The sequence below is a fragment of the Magnolia sinica genome, chromosome 15, assembly GCF_029962835.1.
Source record: "Magnolia sinica isolate HGM2019 chromosome 15, MsV1, whole genome shotgun sequence".
Taxonomy (NCBI): Eukaryota; Viridiplantae; Streptophyta; class Magnoliopsida; order Magnoliales; family Magnoliaceae; genus Magnolia; species Magnolia sinica.
The window spans coordinates 24,717,394-24,738,989 of record NC_080587.1 but is presented as its reverse complement, the minus strand read 5'-3'; the positions used below and the strand labels follow the sequence as shown (position 1 = coordinate 24,738,989).

Here is a 21,596-nt window from a genome sequence, read left to right as displayed (position 1 = left end):
ACTGAGTCTACACGGTTAGCATGTAACTAGTTCTCCCACATGCAAAATGATCAGAAACTGCCAAATAACGGCTAGTTTCTCACCAACAGCCATAAATGATCACATGAAGTTATGACACTGGACCAAAATGTCCAACAATTCTAGCTTATATAAACAATGCCTAAGTGGTTCATTAAACCATCACCAACCACTCAAACCACTATCTTATATGACCTAATAAGAACAGCTTAAGTGCTCTCTGATCAATTCAACAAGGTTCAATACGAACCTTAGCCACCAAGTCTTTAACAAGTAGACCAATGTAGTGGTCTAAGTAAGTTATTTCCTTTCTAATCTGGAAAATTTCTTTACATTTTGTTTGCTTGATGGGGACATTTCGCACATGTCGCCACACGTGCACGCACACCACCCCCCTACGCTCGTACGCCAGAAGAAGGAGGGCCCCACTGTTGATTTGGATCGATGACGACGTCCAGAGAGGACCTCCTAACTAGAAGACGAAGTTTTGATTCAAAAGAGTGGGCACGTTAGTCAAGAAAAGCTCACCATGAGATCTCATGATCGTGACCCACTAGTCAGATTGATTTCATATTTTAAGTTTTGCTTATTAATGTTATTTAGAATATTATGGACGCTCTAGATTTTTTTGATTAGTTTTTATTTTAGTTTACTTCATCGCCAAATAATAGATTGCGCACATGCCGTGAGTTTTTGAGTATAGGGTTTTCTTATAAATAAGCACCCATTGTAACTTTTTTCATGCATTGAAGATTAATAAAAATTCTGCGTTTTCCTACTTCTGAGTTGTAAAGCCCAATTGGGTGCGAAGCCCTCCTTTCATCGAAAGGTTAACTACCGTGGTGCGAAGCCACATCTATCCCGATTCGCCCACATCCATCGTTATCTCTACTACCATCTTCTACCATCCCTTCTTCTTATCTCACCTAATCATCTACATTTTGAATCAATCATCTATTGCAGCAATTCTCTTCCCCACAACAGAATTTCAGAATATGACTCTACAGGAGGGCTGAGACTTCGGCGGAGCACCACGCACAAACCGTACATTGGATCGAGCTGAGATTTGAGAGTTTTGGAGTCCATCACTGGCCGATCAAGGCCAAGGTGGCCTTTTTCTGAATAGTGGGCCCCACACACATGCGGCCGAGATCACATGCATGTGCGTCTGGACCATTATTGTTGTCCCCGCGTGCAATACTCTCTGGTTTGTCTCTCTCATCTCTTTCACTCCGCTTTCACCCAAAATCCCTAAACTTAACCCTAAATTACTCAAATCTCCAATTTTATGCCCATTTTCTCACCCTAGGGTTCCTTGATTTGAAATTGGTGAATCCTTGGATTATGGACTGATTACTATGCATGTGTGAATGATTATTTCCTTTTTTTTAGTATCGTTTGGTTCATACTTTTTATTGATCCAGCCCTAGGATGTGTAGGCCTGGACCCGCATAGATTCCCCTTAATTGAATGTTCAGACTTTCATGTTGGATATGGAATTTGTGCAATTGTTTCTGAACTAACGTGATCTTAAGCCGGAAATCTCGCATATCATATTTAATTTTCATGTCCTGCATCAAATTTGGTATCAAAGCATAGAGTTCTTGTAGGGGAATTCATTACATGTTTAGGGTTTGGTTGTTTATATCCACTACGCATTAATTCTTATAATATATGGCTGTTTAGTGGTCCATAAACCCTGACATAAGCTGCTAAAATTTTCTGTTATCCCCTTATTTGAATTATTTTAGAACTTAGTTTTCTATTTCTAGGTTTAAAAACTTTCCTTTTATGTTTTTTTTAGAAACTAATTTTTTATAAACTTTCTTAATCTGTTTTTAGAAACTAATTTCCTTTCATTTTTCTTTTTTATAAACTAGTTTACTTTCCTTTTTTCTTTTTTAGAAACTAACTTACTTTCTATTTTTAGAAACTTTCATTTTTCTTTTTCTTTAGAAGCTAGGTTGTTTTTTTTTTAGAAACTTTTCTTTTTTTTAAAAAAAAAAAATTCCTAATTTGTTTTTTTTAGAAACTTTCCTCATTTGTTTTTTTTAAGAAACTTTCCTTTTTCATTTTTAGAAACTAGGTTGCTTTTTTTTTTTTTTTTTAGGTACTTTCCTAACTTCTTAAAAAAAACTTTCCTAACTTGTTTAAAAAAACTTTCCTTTTTTGTTTTTAAAAACAAGGTTATTTCTTATATAAATTTTTTTTTTAAATCTTATATTTTGATAACTATATTGCTGAATTTTGGTTGGCACCCTATACTAAATATAGAACAATTGCAAGAGTCACTAAACAAGTTGTCCCAAAAATTGGAGTTTATGATTAAGCGCTTGAAAATGGACCAATGCTTTGAACAGCTTGATGCATGCATTACTTGACTAAAGACCATCGCCAAGACAAAACCCGCGCATTGGGGTAGATGTCCAATCTTAGGTAAGTGACCTGAAAGATAAACAAATAAATGGAGTTGGTCAAAGAATCAATTATGGGTGTGCACCCGTGCACCCACCCCATGAGAGACATCAAGACCACTATTTTGAGGGGTACAATATGTGCGGCCTTGTGGCTGGAGAGAGTGCACCAGAGGCTAATGTAGATTTACCCACCGATGTCATTCTAATAATGGATGAGTTACATGATGTCTTTCCCGATGATTTACCGGACGAGTCTCTCTCTAAGAGGGATATAAAGCACACCAGAACCTGGGACACCGTAATACGTATAGCCGAGTTTACGTTTAATAGTTTTGTCGATAGGTCCACAGGTTTCAGTCCCTATGAAGTCATTACTGTTTATAAACCTGAGAAGCGTATTGATCTTGTCCCTATGTCACTGTCCCACAGGGCGTTAGAGCCTACAGAGTCTTTTGCGCATCACATTCATTCATGGCATCAAGAAATCAGGCAGAAGATCACTACTAGTAATGAACATTACAAATTTTCTGCAAACCAATATAAATGTTTCAAAGAATTCAATATTGGGGACTCTGTGATGGTCCGCATCTGACCCGAGCGGTATCCTCCAGGGGTCATTCGTAAGTTACACGCGTGTAGCGCTGGATCTTTTAAAATTATAAAATAAAGCAGTCTCAATGTATATGGGGTAGATCCTCCACCTTCCATGGGAATTAGTTTTACATTCGATGTAGAGGATCTAGTTACTTTTCAGGAGACCACTAATACTTTGTCTAGCCTTTCCCCCACCCATTCTGATTTTTTATATTTATCCCTTGAATCATGGCCCCTTTCCGACCCATTTTTTCAGTCTTTACCTCCCATACCTACCCTTCCCGATCTATTTTCTAAGTCTCTATATCCCATACTGTAGACACCCCATCCGGGCTAGTATCTTGAGAAAGCTAAGATAACACGGGAACCATGATCCTAGACCTAACCCTAATCCCAGTCCTAGCCCAAACCTTAACCGCAAACCCTAGTCCAAAATCTCCAAAACTCCCTAGTCACAACCCGAAACTGTGATCCAAGTCGTTTAAGATACACACAGCCTCACCTATACCCTATACCCTGGCCAGAACCCTCTATCCATACCCAAATCCACAACTTTAAGTCCCAGAAACCCAAAACGGAGACCACCGGATGATCCAGAGTGCCACACGGAGCCCACACGTGCGAATCGGGCCCGAACCAGGCCCGGGCGGTAGTCTGACTACCTCCTGCGGCACTCCGATTACCGTCGCTCACGGCCCGCATGTGGATAGTTGTCCCAGCATCCAAAAGTCAACTTTCCTTCAAAATTACCCCCCTACATTCACTATTTACCAATTTACCAGCCCTACAAGCCAATGAGAGTGTGCCATGTGGCATCTCTCTCCTCTCCACCAACCACCACTTGCCACCTCAGCTTTTAACCCTCTCAAACTTAGCAATTATAGCAATGCCATTAGAGAAGGCTATGAATAGCCTTCTCCTCTTCACATTTTCATCAACAACTCTTCACTTCCAAGCTTAAGTGAGAAGGAGAGTGAGAGGGAGAGAGAGAGGAAGAGAGTGAGGGTGAGGAGATGCTCCCAAGCCTTCAAGTCCAGATTTTTCAGCTATCTTCTTAGCCCACTCATTGCCTTCCTAACCTCTCAGCCTAGCCCAGTTAATCATGGTTCAACCCACATCCTAGCCTACTCAAGATCAAGCCAAGAATCCATTTACATACAAACATTCATCATGACATATACTCCCTTCTCAACCCCCCTGCTTCTCTAGATCTCTACTGAACGTATGCTCTGTGGTTTGCAGTACATCGGATTCTGTCACGTCAGAAATTCCTAGTGATTTAGTCCATTTTTTTAGTCTTTGCATAAGTATCATCACATCCGCCTTCTAGACAAGCCGTTGGACGTATGCTCTGTGGCTTGCCGAAATCTCGAATCTTATCACATCAGAAATTCACGTGTGTGCCTAGTCTTATCCCGACCACATCATCCATCCCTTGAGATTATTTTACCACACAAAGTAGAGACCGTACGTTCGTACGGGCAGAGAGGGTGCCTAACACCTTTCCTCTTTGTAACTGAGGTCCCTTACCCGGAATCCCGGATCGCAAACCAGGACTCAATTTAAGGTAAGGAAGTCTTCGGATTTCCCTCCCCTTACGAATTTCGTGGTTCTAGCCGATCGCGGGATTTTGAGATTTTTCGGCTAATGGCGACTCCAACATCCATAATCAGCCTATTACCCCCCTAATCACATCACAAATATAAAATCAGCGTGGACGCCGATTTTCAGTGTCTACACATACCTACCCGTCTCGACCCATTTTTCAGCCTCTACCTCCCATACCTATTATTCCTGACATTTCTTCTCAGCCTCTGCCTCCTATACCTAACATTCACACACCTAGATATGAAATAGAGGATATCATGACCATCAGATACTTTTAATGTCGGACGACTGATTTCAAAAGTACCTGGTTAAGTGGAAGTCACGTCCAGCTTCAACCAATACATGGCTCGCTGAGGAGGAGCTTCAAAGATTTGATCCTTACATCTTGAAGTGGTTAAGGAGTTTTATTTCGTCAGTGGTGAAATCTTCGTAGCCAGGGAGAATTGATGGGGACATCTCGCGCACGTCGTCCACACGTGCACGCACACCACCCTCCCTACGCTCGTACGCCAGAAGAAGGAGGGCCCCACCGTCGATCTGGATCTATGACGATGTCCAGGGAGGGCCTCCTAGCTAGAAGACGAAGTTTTGATTCAAAATAGTGGGCTCGTTAGTCAAGAAAAGCCTATCAAGAGATCTCATGATCGTGGTCCACTAGTCAGATTGATTTCATATTTTAGGTTTTGCTTATTAATGTTATTTATAACATCATGGACGCTTTAAATTTATTTGATTAGTTTTTATTTTAGTTTACTTCATCGCCGAGTAACAGGTTGCGCACATGCCGCGAGTTTTGAGGTATAGGATTTTCTTATAAATAAGCACCCCTTATAACTTTTTTCATGCATTGAAGATTAATAATAATTATGTGTTTTTCTACTCTCTGAGTTGTAAAGCCTAATTGGGTGCGAAGCCCTCCCTTCCTCGAAGGGTTAACTACCATAGTGCGAAGCCACATCTATCCCGATTCGCCTCCATCCATCGCCATCTCTACTACCCATCTTCTGCCATCCCTTCTTCTCATCTCACCTAATCATATATACTTCGAATCAATCATCTATTATAGCAATTTTCTTCCCCACAGCAGAATTTCAGAATCTGGCCCTACAGGAGGGATAAAACTTCGACGGAGCACCACGCACAAATCATACATCGGATCGAGCTGAGATTTGAGAGTTTTAGAGTCCATTACTGGCCGATCAAAGCCAAGGTAGCCTTTTTCTGAATAGTGGGCCCCACACACGTGCGGCCGAGATCACACACATGTGTGTCTGGGCCATTGTTGTTGTCCACGCGTGCAGTACTTCTCTGGTTCGTCTCTCTCCTCTCTTTCACTCTACTTTTATCCAAAATCCCTAGACCTAACCCTAAATTACTCAAATCTCCAATTTTATGCCCTTTTTCTCATCCTAGGGTTCCTTGATTTGAAATTGGTGAATCCCTTGAATTAGGGACTGATCACTATGCATGTGTCGATGATTATTTATTATTTTTTAGTATCATTTGGTTCATAATTTTTATTAATCCAGCCCTATCATGTATAGGCCTAGACCTGCATAGATTCTTCTTAATTAAATGTTCAGACTTTCATTTGTGATATGGAATTTGTATAATGGTTTCTAAACTAATGTGATCTTAAGCATAAAATCTCGCATATCATGTTTAATTTTCTTGTCCTGCATCATTGCTACCGTGTACACATAGTTCCATTAGTGGTTATTTATACTTTCTCTTTTATGAGAGATTCTTCCAATCATCACTTCCAGCTACACCGTTGGATTTTTGTTGTGATCTGAATGAGCCTTGTAAATACCAAACCTTAAACGGTCTCCCTGTTCTAAGAAACAGTTGGCTCTGGCTGAAACTGAGTCTGGCATAAACATTTCAGATGGACTGGGACTTATACCTCTTTTCGCCTGGTCCGGACCCGGGACTATGTTTTTACAATCTGAGACAGGCTTGAAAAGTAGTGGGCTGAGCCCCAATCCGACCCATTTACGAGCACCCCCAAGGGAACAGGTGATGTGGGTGAGATCCTGACCATATATCTATGCCGTCCATCTTTTTTTACAGCTTATTTTAGTAAAGATACCAAAAAATGAAACAGAAACAAATTTCAAGTGGACCACACCACCAAAACAGTGGTCATTGAACGCTCGCTATTAAAAACTTCCCAGCTTCCACCATAATGTTTATTTAAATTTAATCTGTTGACGAGGTGACAAAGATGAAAAGTAAAAAAACAAATATCAGCTTGATCTAAAACTCTTTTGGCCCATAAAAAGATTTTTAATGATAAATAACCATTGTTTTCTGTGATGTGGTCCGCCTGAAATTTAAATCCAGTTTATTTCTGAGGACATAGGATAATATACTCTGTAAAACAGATGAACGGTGTGGATATACAATGCATGCATCAAAGTGGGCCCTACTGTTAGGTCTCACCACCGGAACCAGATTGCGTACTGAGTAACTCAGTGCCCTTGGCGTACCGAGTAAACTCTGTGGGATACACCGTTATTTATTTATTTTATCCACTCCGTTCATCCGTTTTCTGAGATCATTTTACGACATACAACTAAAAATGATGTGGATTCAAAACTCAAGTAGGCCATACGAGAGGGAAAACTGGGGAAATAGTTTTCTACCGTTGAAACCTTTCTGGGCTCCACCTTGATTTTTATATGCCATCCAAACGGTTTATAAGGTCATTCCCACTTGGATGAAGTGAAAACACGAAAAAAATAGCATGATAAGAAACTTTTGTGCCCTTAAAAATGTTTCAATGGTGGTGACCGAATCACAACTGTTTCCTGTGGCATGGTCCATTTGAGCTCTGGATTTAATTCAAATTTGGGATCAACCCTTAAAATTAGCAGGAAAAATGGATGGACGGTGTGGATAAACCACATACTTTCACAGTGGGCCCAACTGAGTTTACTCAGTACGATAAAAGCGTACTGAGTAACTTAGTACGCAATCCGATTTCCTCACCTACGTAGTTGGTTCCTGGTGGCAGTCAGGTGCGCTCCGGCATTTACATTCCATAAATGGATGGAAAATGGCGCCATCTTTCCCGCCGATCTTTAAGGAATAAACATTGATTTACCTTCACTTTTGAGATTGACAGAGAAGAGAGATGGAGAGATACCTCAAAGAGAATTTCGACCTTCAACCCAAGAATTCCTCCCAAGAAGCTCTCAGGCGATGGAGATCTGCCGTTTCAATTGTGAAAAATCACAAGCGAAGGTTTCGTATGACCGCAGACCTCTCCAAGAGATCAGAAGGCGAAGCCAAGAAGAAGAAAATCCAGGTTCCTCTCTCTTTCTCTCTCCCATTTACTCTAATTTCCATGGATTTTGAATTTCGTGGGAGCTTTTTGTTTGGTTTTTGGCATGAATCCGCTCTCCGAAATGCTGAAATCGGATACCAGAACGCGTCAATCGATCGTTTTGGTGCTCTTTTTTTTTTTTTTTTTGAATTCCCTCATCTCGATCGATCTGAAAATGCACTGTGGGATGAAGAGATTTACATTTTTTTAAAGGATTTTCTCAGGGGATTTGATTACAAAACGTTTCGATATAGGGAATTAGGAAGGAGCGTTTCTTTTTTTGGTTTGGCGATACGAGATTTTAATTATCGCGATAAAATACAAAAAATGTCGAGATATCATTTTCTCGCGAGAGAGAGGAGAGCGGTTAGCCTTTTCTTCTTTTAACCGTTTGGTCTTCGCATCTCTCGCTGACGAGAGAGAAGCCTTAGTTTTGAGCTGCAATTTGTCCGTCATGGTGCATGTTAGCAATAACCATGGGGCCGCTGGGGCCTGGGAGAGATGGTTTGATGACATGAACCGTCCATGTTATGGATGCTAAGCAAAGAAACTTGTACTGAACGAATGATCATTTTCAATGGCTCACATGCAACTCCAAAAATCAAAAGGTCAGGATCATTTTCGAAGCGTGATTACACGGAGAAGATGAACGGTTCCAATCACTGGGTATGTGAACCCCAAAGAGCGATGCGTGCTGTGATCCTGACTCTCGATTGTGGCAAAACGAACTCCTTATTCTGAGCTACTCTGCTTTCGTTCGAAACAGAGACAAAAATAATAACAAAAAGAAGATGAGGCGCACGTTAGCTAGGTGGGGAGATAGAATCTATCGTGCTTGTAGGTTAAGGATGACAAATGGACGGACACCTTTGTTGAAATCGCCCTCGTTGGGGGCCACCATCTTTTATGTGTAAATCTACTCCGTTCATAGCCGAATATACAAAAGGTCAGCTCCATAGTAAAAGTTATTATGGCTACACCAACTGAAACAATGTAAAAATGCTCCTAAAATCTGCTAAGTTCTCACGGTGTGGCCCACCTGATATTTGGGTGAGGCTGATTTTTGTGTTTTAACTTCATCGTAGTGAGTTAGACCTGATTAACGGAAGAACGATGCAGATCCTAGTGGCCCACGCACAAACCTATGGTTAGCATCTTATCCCCATTGTCCCCTATGGTGTGGCCCACATTAGTTGTGGACCTCGCTGGCTTTTTGTCCCTTTGGCCTAGAACCGAGAGGAGAACCTGACGGACGGAATGAATTACATTTATATGTTATATGGTGGGCCCCACAAGCTTTTGTGTTTTAGTGTTGGAGCAGATTCCCAGGCGAAAATGCCAACAAAACAGAGCATTCCAGGATTCCTTTATGCCCTCAGGCGAATAGATCTAATGGCCTGCAATATAGAGTGATCTTTTGAGCCATGACCCACCCAAGGTCTGGCTCATCTAATTAAAAGTTGTTAATTCTAATTAACTCATGTGGGTCCAGAGCAATATTTCAAGAACCCAGAAACTCGAAGACAGCTTCATGTTTAATTATTTTAAATTGAAAATATATATTAAAACTGTTAATAGATATTTAAAATGGTTAGATTTGGTATAAGTAGTGTAAAACATAACACAATGCAACAACATCACATATACCATAAACCTCTGGTGAGATTAAGGTCGACAGTTCCCTTGCTCCCAATAAGGCCGAGTGATTCGTTTGAGTCACGCCAAGTCGTATTGAGTTGACTCGATTAGTCTTTTTTAAGTCCGGCTCAGTGCTGAATTTCACCAACTACATTATGTATACTTCACCGGTTTAGGTCATAGGCCAACTTGGTTGATGTTCCGGGGTCGAATCTTGTTCTCAACTTATTTATTCTAATAAAATCATGCCTTTAGAGGAAAGTGATTCGAATCTTGCTCTCAACTTCTTCTCTTTTTTTTTTTTCTTTTTTTTAAAAAAAAGATCATGCCTTACAAGGTAAGTGATTTGGTTTGTCATGTTGAGCTGTATCAAATTGACTGAGCCATCCAATTGCCAGAGTCATACTCGACTCGAAGCGATGAACGATTGTGACCCTAGGCGCTAAACTAACAAGAATAGGAAGAAAACTGAGAAGGCGCTAAACTAACAAGATTAGGATGAAAACTGTGAAGGTTGATCTGGCTATTTAACTACCTATTGTTACAATGATCAAACGATTTAAAAAAGGAAGGGTTATCCTTTAGAATGTTATCTTTTTGACCCGGGTTAAAGACTTTTCTTTTAATAGTGATAGCGGCTCAAGTTTTTTAGTGAATTAATAATGGATAGATAAGATTAAAAATAAGACTAATCACTGATTTTATTGATTTGAATGTAAGAGCGGTACAATCTATAAAAAAAGTGGAAAATAAAATAAATACCTATAGCTGCTTGTGTTGGCAAAAATACCAAACGGTCGTGGTGTGAAGTCAACAGGAAATGACCAATGATCTGTCAAGTAAGAACTCGATGACCGGGGATCTAACGATGGTTAACGTGGATATTCAATTGACTCGTAGGGTGTACTGTAACTATGGCACCGGATAGTAGCGAATTTAAGCTAAACTAAGAGCCCAAACTTATTGCAATGTGGCTGAACAAAAGTGGATTGTTTAAGCTAAGAATCTAAATTAAGGATACGTGATGCTGAATAAGCTTAAGAAGCTAAACTAAAGATAAATAATGTTGAGTTGTAGAAAAATTGTGTGTGATGAGGATTTGAAACTCTCCGTTAAATGCTGCTTTTATAAGCTTGGAGAGACAATGGCCGTGTAGTAGTTGTCTTATAAATATTTGATCGCGTAGTGGCTGTGTCCTAGTAGGATCCGGAATATTTTCTATCTGATGCCATCGTGTATGATCTGCTTCTAATTATGGATGAACTTTCTGTTATTCATTTCCATTTTCTTGTCGCCATTAAGAAATTATTGGTCATCTCAAGAAATTTTTCTTTATGTGTGGTTCTGTTTCTGATTTGGGTTATATAATTATGTGCGTAAAATGAATTACGAAGAATCCGTCATTTGCAAGTATTTGGAAACTTCTTGCGTACGCTAAGGCTGTACGTATTCTGTGTGCGTCGGTCATGTGTCATTCAGACAATATCCCCCCCGTTTTTTTTTGTCACAGACATACCTACGACTATGAGTAAGTTTGTGTTTGGCGGGCTGTGTATCGTTGATCGCTAGTCTTAGCGGTTACTTCTTGGTGTGAGTATATTTCCTCCTGTTGTTCAGACACGAGTGCTGATACATGACTGCTTCTCACTAGATAATATGGACTATGAAAAGTCGGATATAAAAAATTTCCATACTGTGTGATATTCACAGTGATACCAACCTTCTTTGACTCGTCGAATCTCTTGTATAAATGACAAGGGGGTGGTACTTATCTATTAGTTGATGGGTAATTGCATCAATAACCTTCTAGTCACCTGTGAGTTTTTATAAGTGACTAATAATAGGGATTTTTTTGGTGGTGTTGACGTGGGTCCAGTGGTTAAGCTGTCCAGTCTTCAAAAGCCTCCAAATTTAAAAGATCATGCCTATTCCAATCTTTGACTTCTCATCTTATAGAATGCAAGTTGTTAGGCTATTTTTTTCTTAACCACGTATTACGTTAGGCTTGTTCCATGCAAATTCCATAAGTATTTGAAAACGACATGAAGGATTAGATTAATCCAGATATTATATCATCCAATCTCAACCGCGGATGCTTCAATATTTGAAATCCACTATATCTATGGGCTTCATGTTGATACATGTGTTTTATTTGGCGTCCATCCATACATGCCCTTTACATGTGACATTCTAGTTGAACATACATATTGATGACTAATATCAGTTGTGAAATCTCGTCCTCTGATTAAAATTTCATGGTCCACCAAACAGAGATTTCCCTTACTAGAGTGTTTTTCCCAAAGGAGTTGTTTAATAATATTAGGATTGTAATTCTAGCCAGGAGCATACGTGGCATATCTAATTCAAATTAAACTATCCAAATCATGGAACACACTGAATATATTTTACAAAGTTAAATTGATATTAACTTAATGATTGCTCTCTGACTTATCAAAGCCCATTCCTCGATCTCCAAACGTTGATCATTTGGCGCATTGACTACCCATTAACTATCAACCACTAAATCAGTTAAGGCATCATTTCGATGTAGTTGGTATTTTACAAATCATCTAAAGTGGGTCCCACTGTCTGGATGGTTTAATCTGGGAAGCTGATTGCCTGCTTAGTAAACTCTGTGGGGGCCATTGTGATTTATGTATTTTATCTAATCCGTCCATCCATTTTACCAGATAATTTTAGGGCTTGAGCGAAAAATGAAGCATATCCAAAGTTTAAGTTTACCACACCAAAGGCAATTGCATGAATTGAATCGTCTACCATTGAAAATTCTTGGGGCCATAGAAGTTTTGGATCAAGCTGATATTTGTGTTTTCCCTTCATCCATGTTTGTATGATCTTGTGAACAGGTTTGATGACGAATAAACATCACTGTGGTCCCTAGGAAGGTTTCAACTGTAGAAATCATTATTCCCACTGTTTCCTTTGGTGTGGTCCACTTGAGCTTTGGATGTGCTTTAATTTTGGGCTCAACTCTAAAATAAGCAGGAAAAATGAATGGACGGCATGGATAAATGACATATATACAAAGTGGGCCTAACAGAGTTTATTCAGTATGATAAAGGCATACTGAGTTACTTAGCACGTAATTGAAAAATCAAACAGGGCCCCCTAATTTGACGAATGCAAATTGCATGTGCCACGCAAATAGGAAGTTACTGTTGGTGGAAGTTGTCTGAACCCCACTACGATGTCCATGAAAAATTCACTCCGTCCATCAGTTTCGCATCCTCACAGTAGGGAAGGAGCTAAAAAATGAGGCAGATTCAAAGTTCAGGTGGCCCACATAACATGAGAATGGAATTGGTCATCGTTGAAACCTTCCCGGAGCGTTTATTTCATCCGAACCATTTAAGGATATATCCGCACAGTTGGCGTTTTCATCCCTAAGTTTATGCCGTGTTGCACACTCGAGTTGTTTATAAACATCCGAAGAGCTGGCGAAGCTAAATGTCACACGACTTCGCGGTGGGCCCAATCCATGTATCTTTCCTACAGAACTGTGGATGGGGATTGCGTCCTACCTCAGGGGCTCTATGGGGCCCACCAAGACTTATGTGTTGTATCCACGCCGTTCATCCATTTACCAAATCATTTTAAGGCATGAGCCCAAATAGGAGTCAAATTTAAGGCTCAAATGGACCACACCACAGAAAGCAGTGTACATTGAACGCCTACCGTACATCTACAAAAGTTTTATTATATATATATATAATTAAGCTGATTTTCCATTTTCCCATCATGCAAGTGGACGATCCTCTGAATAGGTTGGGTGGCAAATAAACATCTCGGTGTGCTCAAGAAAATTTCAGGCTCAATAGCTATAGCTATTGTATGGTTAGAACACCCCATCTTTAGAGACAGAGAGGGCATGAGCTTTTTGTACGTCGTGTGCCTACTGTTTTTTTTTTTTCCAGAAGCTCTGGTAGACGGAGACGGAATTGTGAGAGCTTCCTTTTAGAAGAACAGTTGCATCATTATCACCGTTGCTTCATGCAGTATGGCCCACTTAAGCTTTCAGCTGCCTTTTTTCTAGGCTCATGGTTTAAATGGTCGGTTAAAATGGATCTACAAAGTAAATAAAACACATTGATGGGAGTCCTGCAACTTCCTAGATGCGGATTGAGCAGCTCGGAACAGGCCGAGGCTCTGAGGGGCCACCTTATGCATGGATTTTATCCACACCGTCTTTCCATTTTACGGTATCATTTTACGTATAAGCTCAAAAATAAAACAAATCTAAGCTAAAATGAATCACAGAATGAGAACGAAGAGCTTACTGTTGGAAGCTTCTCGGCGGCCTTTTTAGTTTTGGATCGGACATAGAAGTTTGCGTTTACCATTCATTCAGGTATATATGACCTTATGAGTAGGTTGGATAGCAAATAAACATTATGACCTTATGAGCCCTGAGAAGGTTTGAACGGTAGATATGGATTATTTTAGAGCATGAGCCCAAAAATGAGTCATATCTAAAGCTTAAGTGGACCACACCACAAATGGCAGTGGGACAGTGAATATTACTACTATAACATTTATAATGCTCACCATGACATTTATTTTCCATCGAATCTGCTCATAAGGTCACACTAACCTGGATGAAGAGGAAAAACAAATATCATATTAATATTATGTGACCCAAAAGGATTTCAACAGTAGATGTTCAATCCCCACTGCGTTTTGTAGTGTGGTCCACTTAATCTTTGGATCTGTCTTATTTTTCGGCTCAAACGCTACGGCTAGCTTGCCAAATGATCAGACCGTCTGTACATAACACATACCTCGTGATGGAACCCACGTAACTTTGTGACGTCAACACACCAACCAGATTGGTGGTGCGTCGTACTCCAGCGAATCCGCTTACCTTGTGTATGCCGTCTTGGGACAGGCGAGAAGAATCCGCGTCCTACAGTGCAATGCGCGTTCATAATTTGAATGCAACGCATATGATTTCTAGTGGCCTTCCTTCCGACGGGCGGCTTCCTTTCAAAGTCACAGGTCGTATATGGATATCAGAGGCTTGATTTTTCAAACTTCTGTCTTCCTCCGTACTTCAGCTGGCCTTTTTCACGTGGAAGCTTCTAAGCTTTTTGGTTTCTAAAAGCCTGTGCAATTATCTCGATAAATGTGTAATTATTACCCTTTTACCACCCTTCACAGTCAAATGAATATCTGTATGGAAACTGGTACAAAAGAGTTATTTTAAATTTGTGGGCCCCAATGTAACGTGTATTATATATCCATTCCATCCATCCATTTTATCACAATATTTTGAGATATGATTTGAAAAGTGAGGTAGATCTAACACTCAAGTTGCCCACACCAAAACAAAAAGTAGCCTTAAGAGGTTTTTAATGGTAAGTGTTCCCTTTCCTTTTTCCCATGGCGTGGTCCACTTGAGCTTTGGATATGCCTCATTTTTTGACTCATGCCATAAATTCAGCTGGCATAATGGATGAACGGTGTGGATAAGCAATACGCATCATGGTGGGACTCACAAATATTTTGTAACCTTCTTAATTTTTGAGTTTAAAAAGCAGCCAGTCAAATCAAGCATCGAGAATAGTACTGTAAATACCAGATGAAATAATTATTACCCATTTACAAGGTATTTACTACTGAATTTAAAATTCAAATAAGCCTAAGAATCGACACAGATTTGGACCCAACGCAGATTGGTGGGGGCAGATTGGCGGTCAGTGGTTGTTACCCTAATCGTGTTGGGCCCACTTTGATGTTTATATATATATATATATATATATAAAATATTATATTATATTCACATCACCCATCTATTTTTCCATCTTGTTTTGGGACGCGGTCCCAAACCTTAAGAAGATCGAAATATCAAGTGGACCATATCAGTAAAAGCACTGATAAATAACCATTAAAAACTTTTCATGGGATACAAAAGTTTTGGATCAAACTGAAATATGCATTTTCCTTTTATCTTTCGTCTAGAACTTCTTCCAAATAAAAAGCACAGAAACCTTATGATGGGTCCTTTGGAAATTTTAATGGTAAGGCACTCAATCACCACTGTTTCTTGTGGCGTGGTTTACTTAAGATTTGGATGTGCATACTTTTTGAGATACAAAGCTTGAGAAATGGATGGATAGTATGGATATACGACACATCATTAAAATGGGCCCACAATAAGATCAACACCCACTAAGGTGTTACCCGTGTAACACTTAAATCCGCTCATTGATTAGCTTGGGACAGGTGGTTGCAACCCTGATTGTGGGGCCGCCTTGATGTATGCATTTTATATCCACTCTTTTCATCCGTTTGGCCAACTAATTTTAATGTATGGTCCTGAAAGTGAAGTAAATATAAATATAAGGTGAACCACACCACAAGAAATAGTGGTCATTAAAAGCCCACCATTAAAAACTTCTTAAGGTCCACGTAACTTCGTGTCGGTGGGGACACATTGCAGGACGCGGATTGTGTCCTACCTGTCTGGACTTTGGTTATGGCAGGGCCTCTAAGCCCCATTATGATGTATGCATTTTATCTAGGGGTGTACATCGAGTCGAGCTGAGGAGTTGGCCTCAGCTCGACTCGGCTCGAACACTAGCTGACCTTAGCTCGAACTCGGCTCGGCTTGGTCCTCGAGCCTGACTGGTTAGCTCGGCTTGGTTTGGTCAACAGCTCGGGCCGAGTTCGAGCCAAGATTGAGTCGAGTTCGTCATTGAGGCATTTCCACAAACACCTGAACTGCAACTTCAAAATCCCACTGTTTGTAAAACATAGGCAATGGTTTGTTGTAATCGGATGTCTTAAATTTATAATTCCCACGTTGCTCAACCAGTCGTGGGGGCTGCTCGACCAGTCGAGGACAGCTCGATTTGAAGTCCAGTGTGTTTTTTCTTTTAGGTGTGGGCTGCTCGACCAGTCGAGGGTCAGGCTCAACCGGTCGAGGGTGCCCTTCGATCAGTCGAGGACTTGGCTTGACTAGTCGAGGGTTATGCAGATAGTGCGTGGATTCTGCACGGACCGCGTAAATTTGAGTCGGTTTTTTAGAAAGTGCATAAGGGGTGTTTCTTAAGCTATAAATAGGGGTCCCCAGGGTTTTTCTAAGGAATTCTAAGGCTTTTTAAAGAGCTTCCAAGGGTTCCTAAAAAAGTTTTAGGGTTTCTAAAGGGTGTGGCAATGGTGAGATTCGAGGTTGTTCGAATCGGGTAAGTCCTCTCCCTTTGTAATTTATGCTTTCATAGTGGAATTCTGTCGCTTTGTGCCGTGGTTTTTTCCTGCAAGGGTTTTCCATGTTAAATATTTGTTTCTCTTGTGATTGCTTGGTGCCATTGGATTGCTATCCTATATGTAAATCTATGTGATTTCGCAACACAAATCCCCAACAAGTGGTATCAGAGCAATCGTTGGGGCACAGATCTGAATTCGAGGGATTAATAATAATGGGAAGCACCAGATATGATATTGAGAAGTACTTAGAGAAAAATAATTTTGAGTTATGGAAGATCAATATGATCAGTTCCTTAATTAAGGCAAAGATGGTGTTCCTGATAATCGAAAGTCTACTATGATTGATGATGATTGGCGAAGAAGGCCTTATCATCGATCCGTTTATGTTTCACGGATGATGTTCTCTGCAATGTCATGAGGGAGAAAATTGTCGCTAAGTTATGGGCGAGTTAGAGGATGTCTATGTGAAAAAATCCTTTGAAAATCGACTACACTTGAAGTGTCAGTGGTATAACTTCAAGATGACAAAGGGTGGAGATGTGGAGGCTCACATCAACAACTTTAATAAATTGGCTTGCAAATTACTGGATATGGAGGAAGTGATGAAAGATGAGGAACAAGCATGTATGTTGCTGAATTTTCTTCCGACGTCTTATGAGTCATTCAAGGACACAATGTACTCCACGAATAAAACCCTGAGTGTCGACACCGTTATCTTAGCCCTTCAAGGGAAAGCTATGAGAAAGCTTAACGTCAACATGAAGATATCTTCTGATGCACTGGTTACAAGGAGTATGAATTTTGACAAGGTACATGTTCTTCAGGTTCTAGATCCAAATCTAAGGACAATGACAAAGGAAAAGTAAAGTGCTGGAACTGTGGGATAGAAGGACATGTGAAGAAGGATTGTACAAATCTTAAATCTAAGAGAAAAAATTTTGAGGCTTCGTACAAGGAGGCCAATGCTGCCATGTCAGATGGATTGAGTGGATGTGATGGTGATGGTGATGCTTTGTCTGTGTCTACGATCAGACGCCATACAATGATCATAAGGATAAGTGGATACTAAACATAGGAGTATCTTTTCACATGACTCCTCATCAGAGTTGCTTCACTAGTTACAGGGAGTGCGATGGTGGACCAGTGTTTATGGGCAATGACTTTGCCTGTAATGCTGTGGCTGTTAGTTCAGTGCGCATCAAGATGGTTGATAGGGTGGAGCGTACCTTGACTGATGTCAGGCACGTTCCTTATTTGAAGAAGAATCTGATTTCTCTTGATGTACTGAGGCAATGAGTTGCAAGTTCACATGTATTGATGGTGCTCTTAAGGTATCTAAAGGGGCATGGGTAATCATGAAAGCGCAACGACTTGGTAACATGTACAGGTTAGATCGGGAGCACTTCAAAATGTAGAGCTATAATAACTATAACGAATTCTACTTCTGCACATGTGTAACATGCTGGGCATGACCACATGAGCTAGCAGGGCAGGAAGGCTAAGACGCGCGGACAGAGATACAGAGCAGGTGGAGCAGCCACCAGTGAGAAGAATTACAAAGCATAATCGCAAAATATCAGCGAGGTATATGGACGACTCCAATATCGCAGGGGATTTGTCTTCTATTCAGACGGCTCTAGGTGAGCCTAGTGCTGAGAAGTGGAAGGTAACTATGGGCGATGTGATGGACTCGTTGTACCAGATCGACACATAGGAGCTGGTGGAGCTTCCTGTGGGCCGGGAAGCGGTTGGATGCAGGTAGATCTTCAGAAGGATACAACATATATACAGAGCGAGGTTGGTAGCCAAGGGTTATGATAAGAGAGAAGGGATCGGCTTCTCAGAGATATTCGCGCTGACGATATAGCTGGTGTCTATTAGATCTGTAATTGGCGCTAGTTAGCCAATGTGATCTTGAGGGTGCTGCTCGACCAGTCGAGGACGGTTCGACTCGAAGCCCAGTGTGTTTTTTCTTTTACGTGTTCGGGCCACTCGACTAATTGAGGGTCAGGCTCGACCGGTCGAGGGTGCCCTTTGATTGGTCGAGGACCTGGCTCGACTAGTCGAGGGTTACGCAAATAGTGTGCGGATTGCGTAAATTTAAGTCGATTTTTTAGAAAGTGTGTAAGAAGTTTTTCCTAAACTATAAATAATGGTCCCTTAGGGCTTTTCTAAGGAATTTTAAGGCTTTCTAAAGAGGTTCCAAGGGTTCCTAAAAGGGTTTTAGGGTTTCTAAAGGGTGTACCAAGGGTGAGATTCGAAGTTGTTTGAATCGGGTAAGTCCCCTCTCTTTGTAACTTATGCTTTTACAGTGGAATTCTGTCGCTTTGTGCCGTGGTTTTTTTCCGCAAGATTTTTCCACGTTAAATATTTGTTTCTCTTGTGATTGCTTGGTGCTATTGGATTGCTATGCTAGATCTAGATCTGTGTGATTCCGCAGCACAAATCTCCAATATGGTTTTACAAGTGTTTTATCAAACATCTTCTAAGTACCATAAAAAAAAAAAAGAGAAAAAAAGGTATTTGTTTAATGTACATACCTTGGTTGCCACCGGCCAAACCTTCCTTACCACCAGCCAAACCTTCCTTGCCACCAACCACATTTGGTTGAGTCATTTTATCAAATGGTTGGTGAGTAACATCAATGGCAAAGTAACCGAGTCACCAAACTATTTCGATCCGAGTTCGATTCAAGCTGGATTCGATTTGAGTCGAGTTAAGCTAGGGCCTGCTCGAACTCGGCTCGAACTCATTCTCGAGCTCAAAAAATAAGCTCGACTCGGATAGAACTTAGCTTCGAACCGAGTCGAATCGAGCTTTTTTGAGTCGAGTCGAGCAAGCTAATTGAGCTAGCTCGGTTGTGTACACCCCTAGTTTTATCTATACCGTTCAATCATTTTTCATATCATTTTAAGATATAAGCCTAAATATAAAGTAGATCTAAGTTTTAAGTAGACCATGAACTGAGTATTAAAAGTTTACTCTTAAAAATTTGTTGGAGCCATAGAAGTTGTGTTTTCCCTTGGTCCATGTGAACGGGTTAGATGGCAAATGAACATTAGGCTGTGCCCTGGGAAGGTTCCAACCATGGTTGCCATTGTCACCTCACCGGCATTGTCCAGGGCTTATATTCTAAAATGGTATGGTAAAATAAATGAACGGTGTGGATAAAATCTATCCATCACCGTGCCCCTCGAGCCCTTGTCTGTGCCTGAATAGTCGGGGTGGTACTTAATCCGCGGAAAACATTACGCGTCAATAATTTGAGATAAGCATATGCCACGTGTATGATTTCTACACACTTTCCGATGTGCGGTTTCCTACCACGTTCACACATGGTACCACGGACGCACAGAGATAACCGAGACCCGATCTTTCCAACCTTCGTCTTCCGTACAATGCTGTACCTTGTCGCGTGGAACCTTCCGAGAAGCAACGCCGATTGAGACTGACGTCGCAGAACGCGGATAAGCTGCGATCAGGCAGTCACGTTGTTGCGACCCTGACGGTGGCCCACCTCAATATATATATCGCAGTCACGTTGTTGTGACCCTGACGGTGGCCCACCTCTCTCTCTCTCTCTCTATATATATATATATATATATATATATATATAGGAAATGGTTATATGCCAGTCGAGCTAATGGGAACTTCACGTAAGGTTGAGCTGTGTGGGCCACACCATGATGTGTGTCGAACATCAACACTGAGCGGTCCCTTTAAATTATGGGATATCTCAAAAATCAGCCGTACATGGAAATCAAGTGGGCCATACCATCTAAAATCTTATGAAGACATGACTAAAACATATAAAAGCATTTGGTGAGCCCCATATGAAATTTGGATGTATCTGAAACTTGGTCTGACCACTCATCCAAGTGGGACACACATAATGGATGGGCTGGATTTGTGAACCACATCTAGGTGGGCCCAAAAAACAATTATAAATGTTTTAATAGGAGGATAATTCCTCTCAACTTTTGTATGTGGTGTGGCCCACATAAGTCATGGATTTTCTTGATTTTTAAGCCCGAGGTCCAGCAAGAAATGGTGCATCTGACTGATGGGATAAATGTTCAATGCGCATCATAGTGAGGCCCATACAGCTCGATCTCATGAGAAGTTTCCGTGAGAGCCAGCATAGAGCTATTTCCATATATATATATATATATATATATATATATATATATATATATATAAGTATATGTCGAGCCCATGGTCCCAAAAGTAAAACGGATAAAAATCAAAGTGTGGACCACATCATAAGAAATAGCATTTAATGCTCACTGACAAAAACTTCCCAGGATCACTGATAAAAACATATAGGGTACTGAATGAATGGAAAATACAAATATTAGCTTAATCTAGGACTTTTGTAGCCTTCAAGAGACTTTTAACGGTGGGAATTCAATTCTTATTTAATCGTCCACCTGGGATTTGTATGCACTTCAATTTTGGGGCCATGTTCTAAACTAAGCTAGGAAAATGGACGGACAGTGTTGATATATAATGCATATATCGAGGCAGGCTCCACGATGAAGGTCTCGTGAGTTTTATTCACACCCTCGTGCATTTTGCTTAATTATTTTAGTGCGAGTCCAAAAATAAGGTAGATCAAAGTCTTCAAGTGTACCACACGGAGGAGATTGAACTCCCACCGTTAAAAACATCTTAAGTCAACGTTACAGTGCGCCCTTGATGATTTCAAACATGTGTATCATCATCACCGCGGCAATAAAAAATGATTTGTGAAAAAGGATGAA

The 21,596-nt window shown here is 40.6% G+C and overlaps 1 protein-coding gene across 5 annotated transcripts in view; it reads left to right on the top strand.

Moving 5' to 3' along the window:
• The first annotated feature begins 7,671 nt into the window (after nt 1–7,671).
• The window catches only part of LOC131226667 (probable calcium-transporting ATPase 9, plasma membrane-type), a 79,196-nt gene continuing 65,271 nt past the window's right edge, over nt 7,672–21,596 (top strand). For 3 of the 5 annotated variants that reach the window (XM_058222285.1, XM_058222287.1, XM_058222288.1), the window contains exon 1: nt 7,672–7,950. In XM_058222285.1, coding sequence (XP_058078268.1) covers nt 7,777–7,950 — 174 coding nt within the window. In that variant the 5' untranslated portion in view covers nt 7,672–7,776. The remainder of the gene's footprint in view (nt 7,951–21,596) is intronic. The other 2 variants (XM_058222283.1, XM_058222284.1) reach the window with 2 other exon arrangements.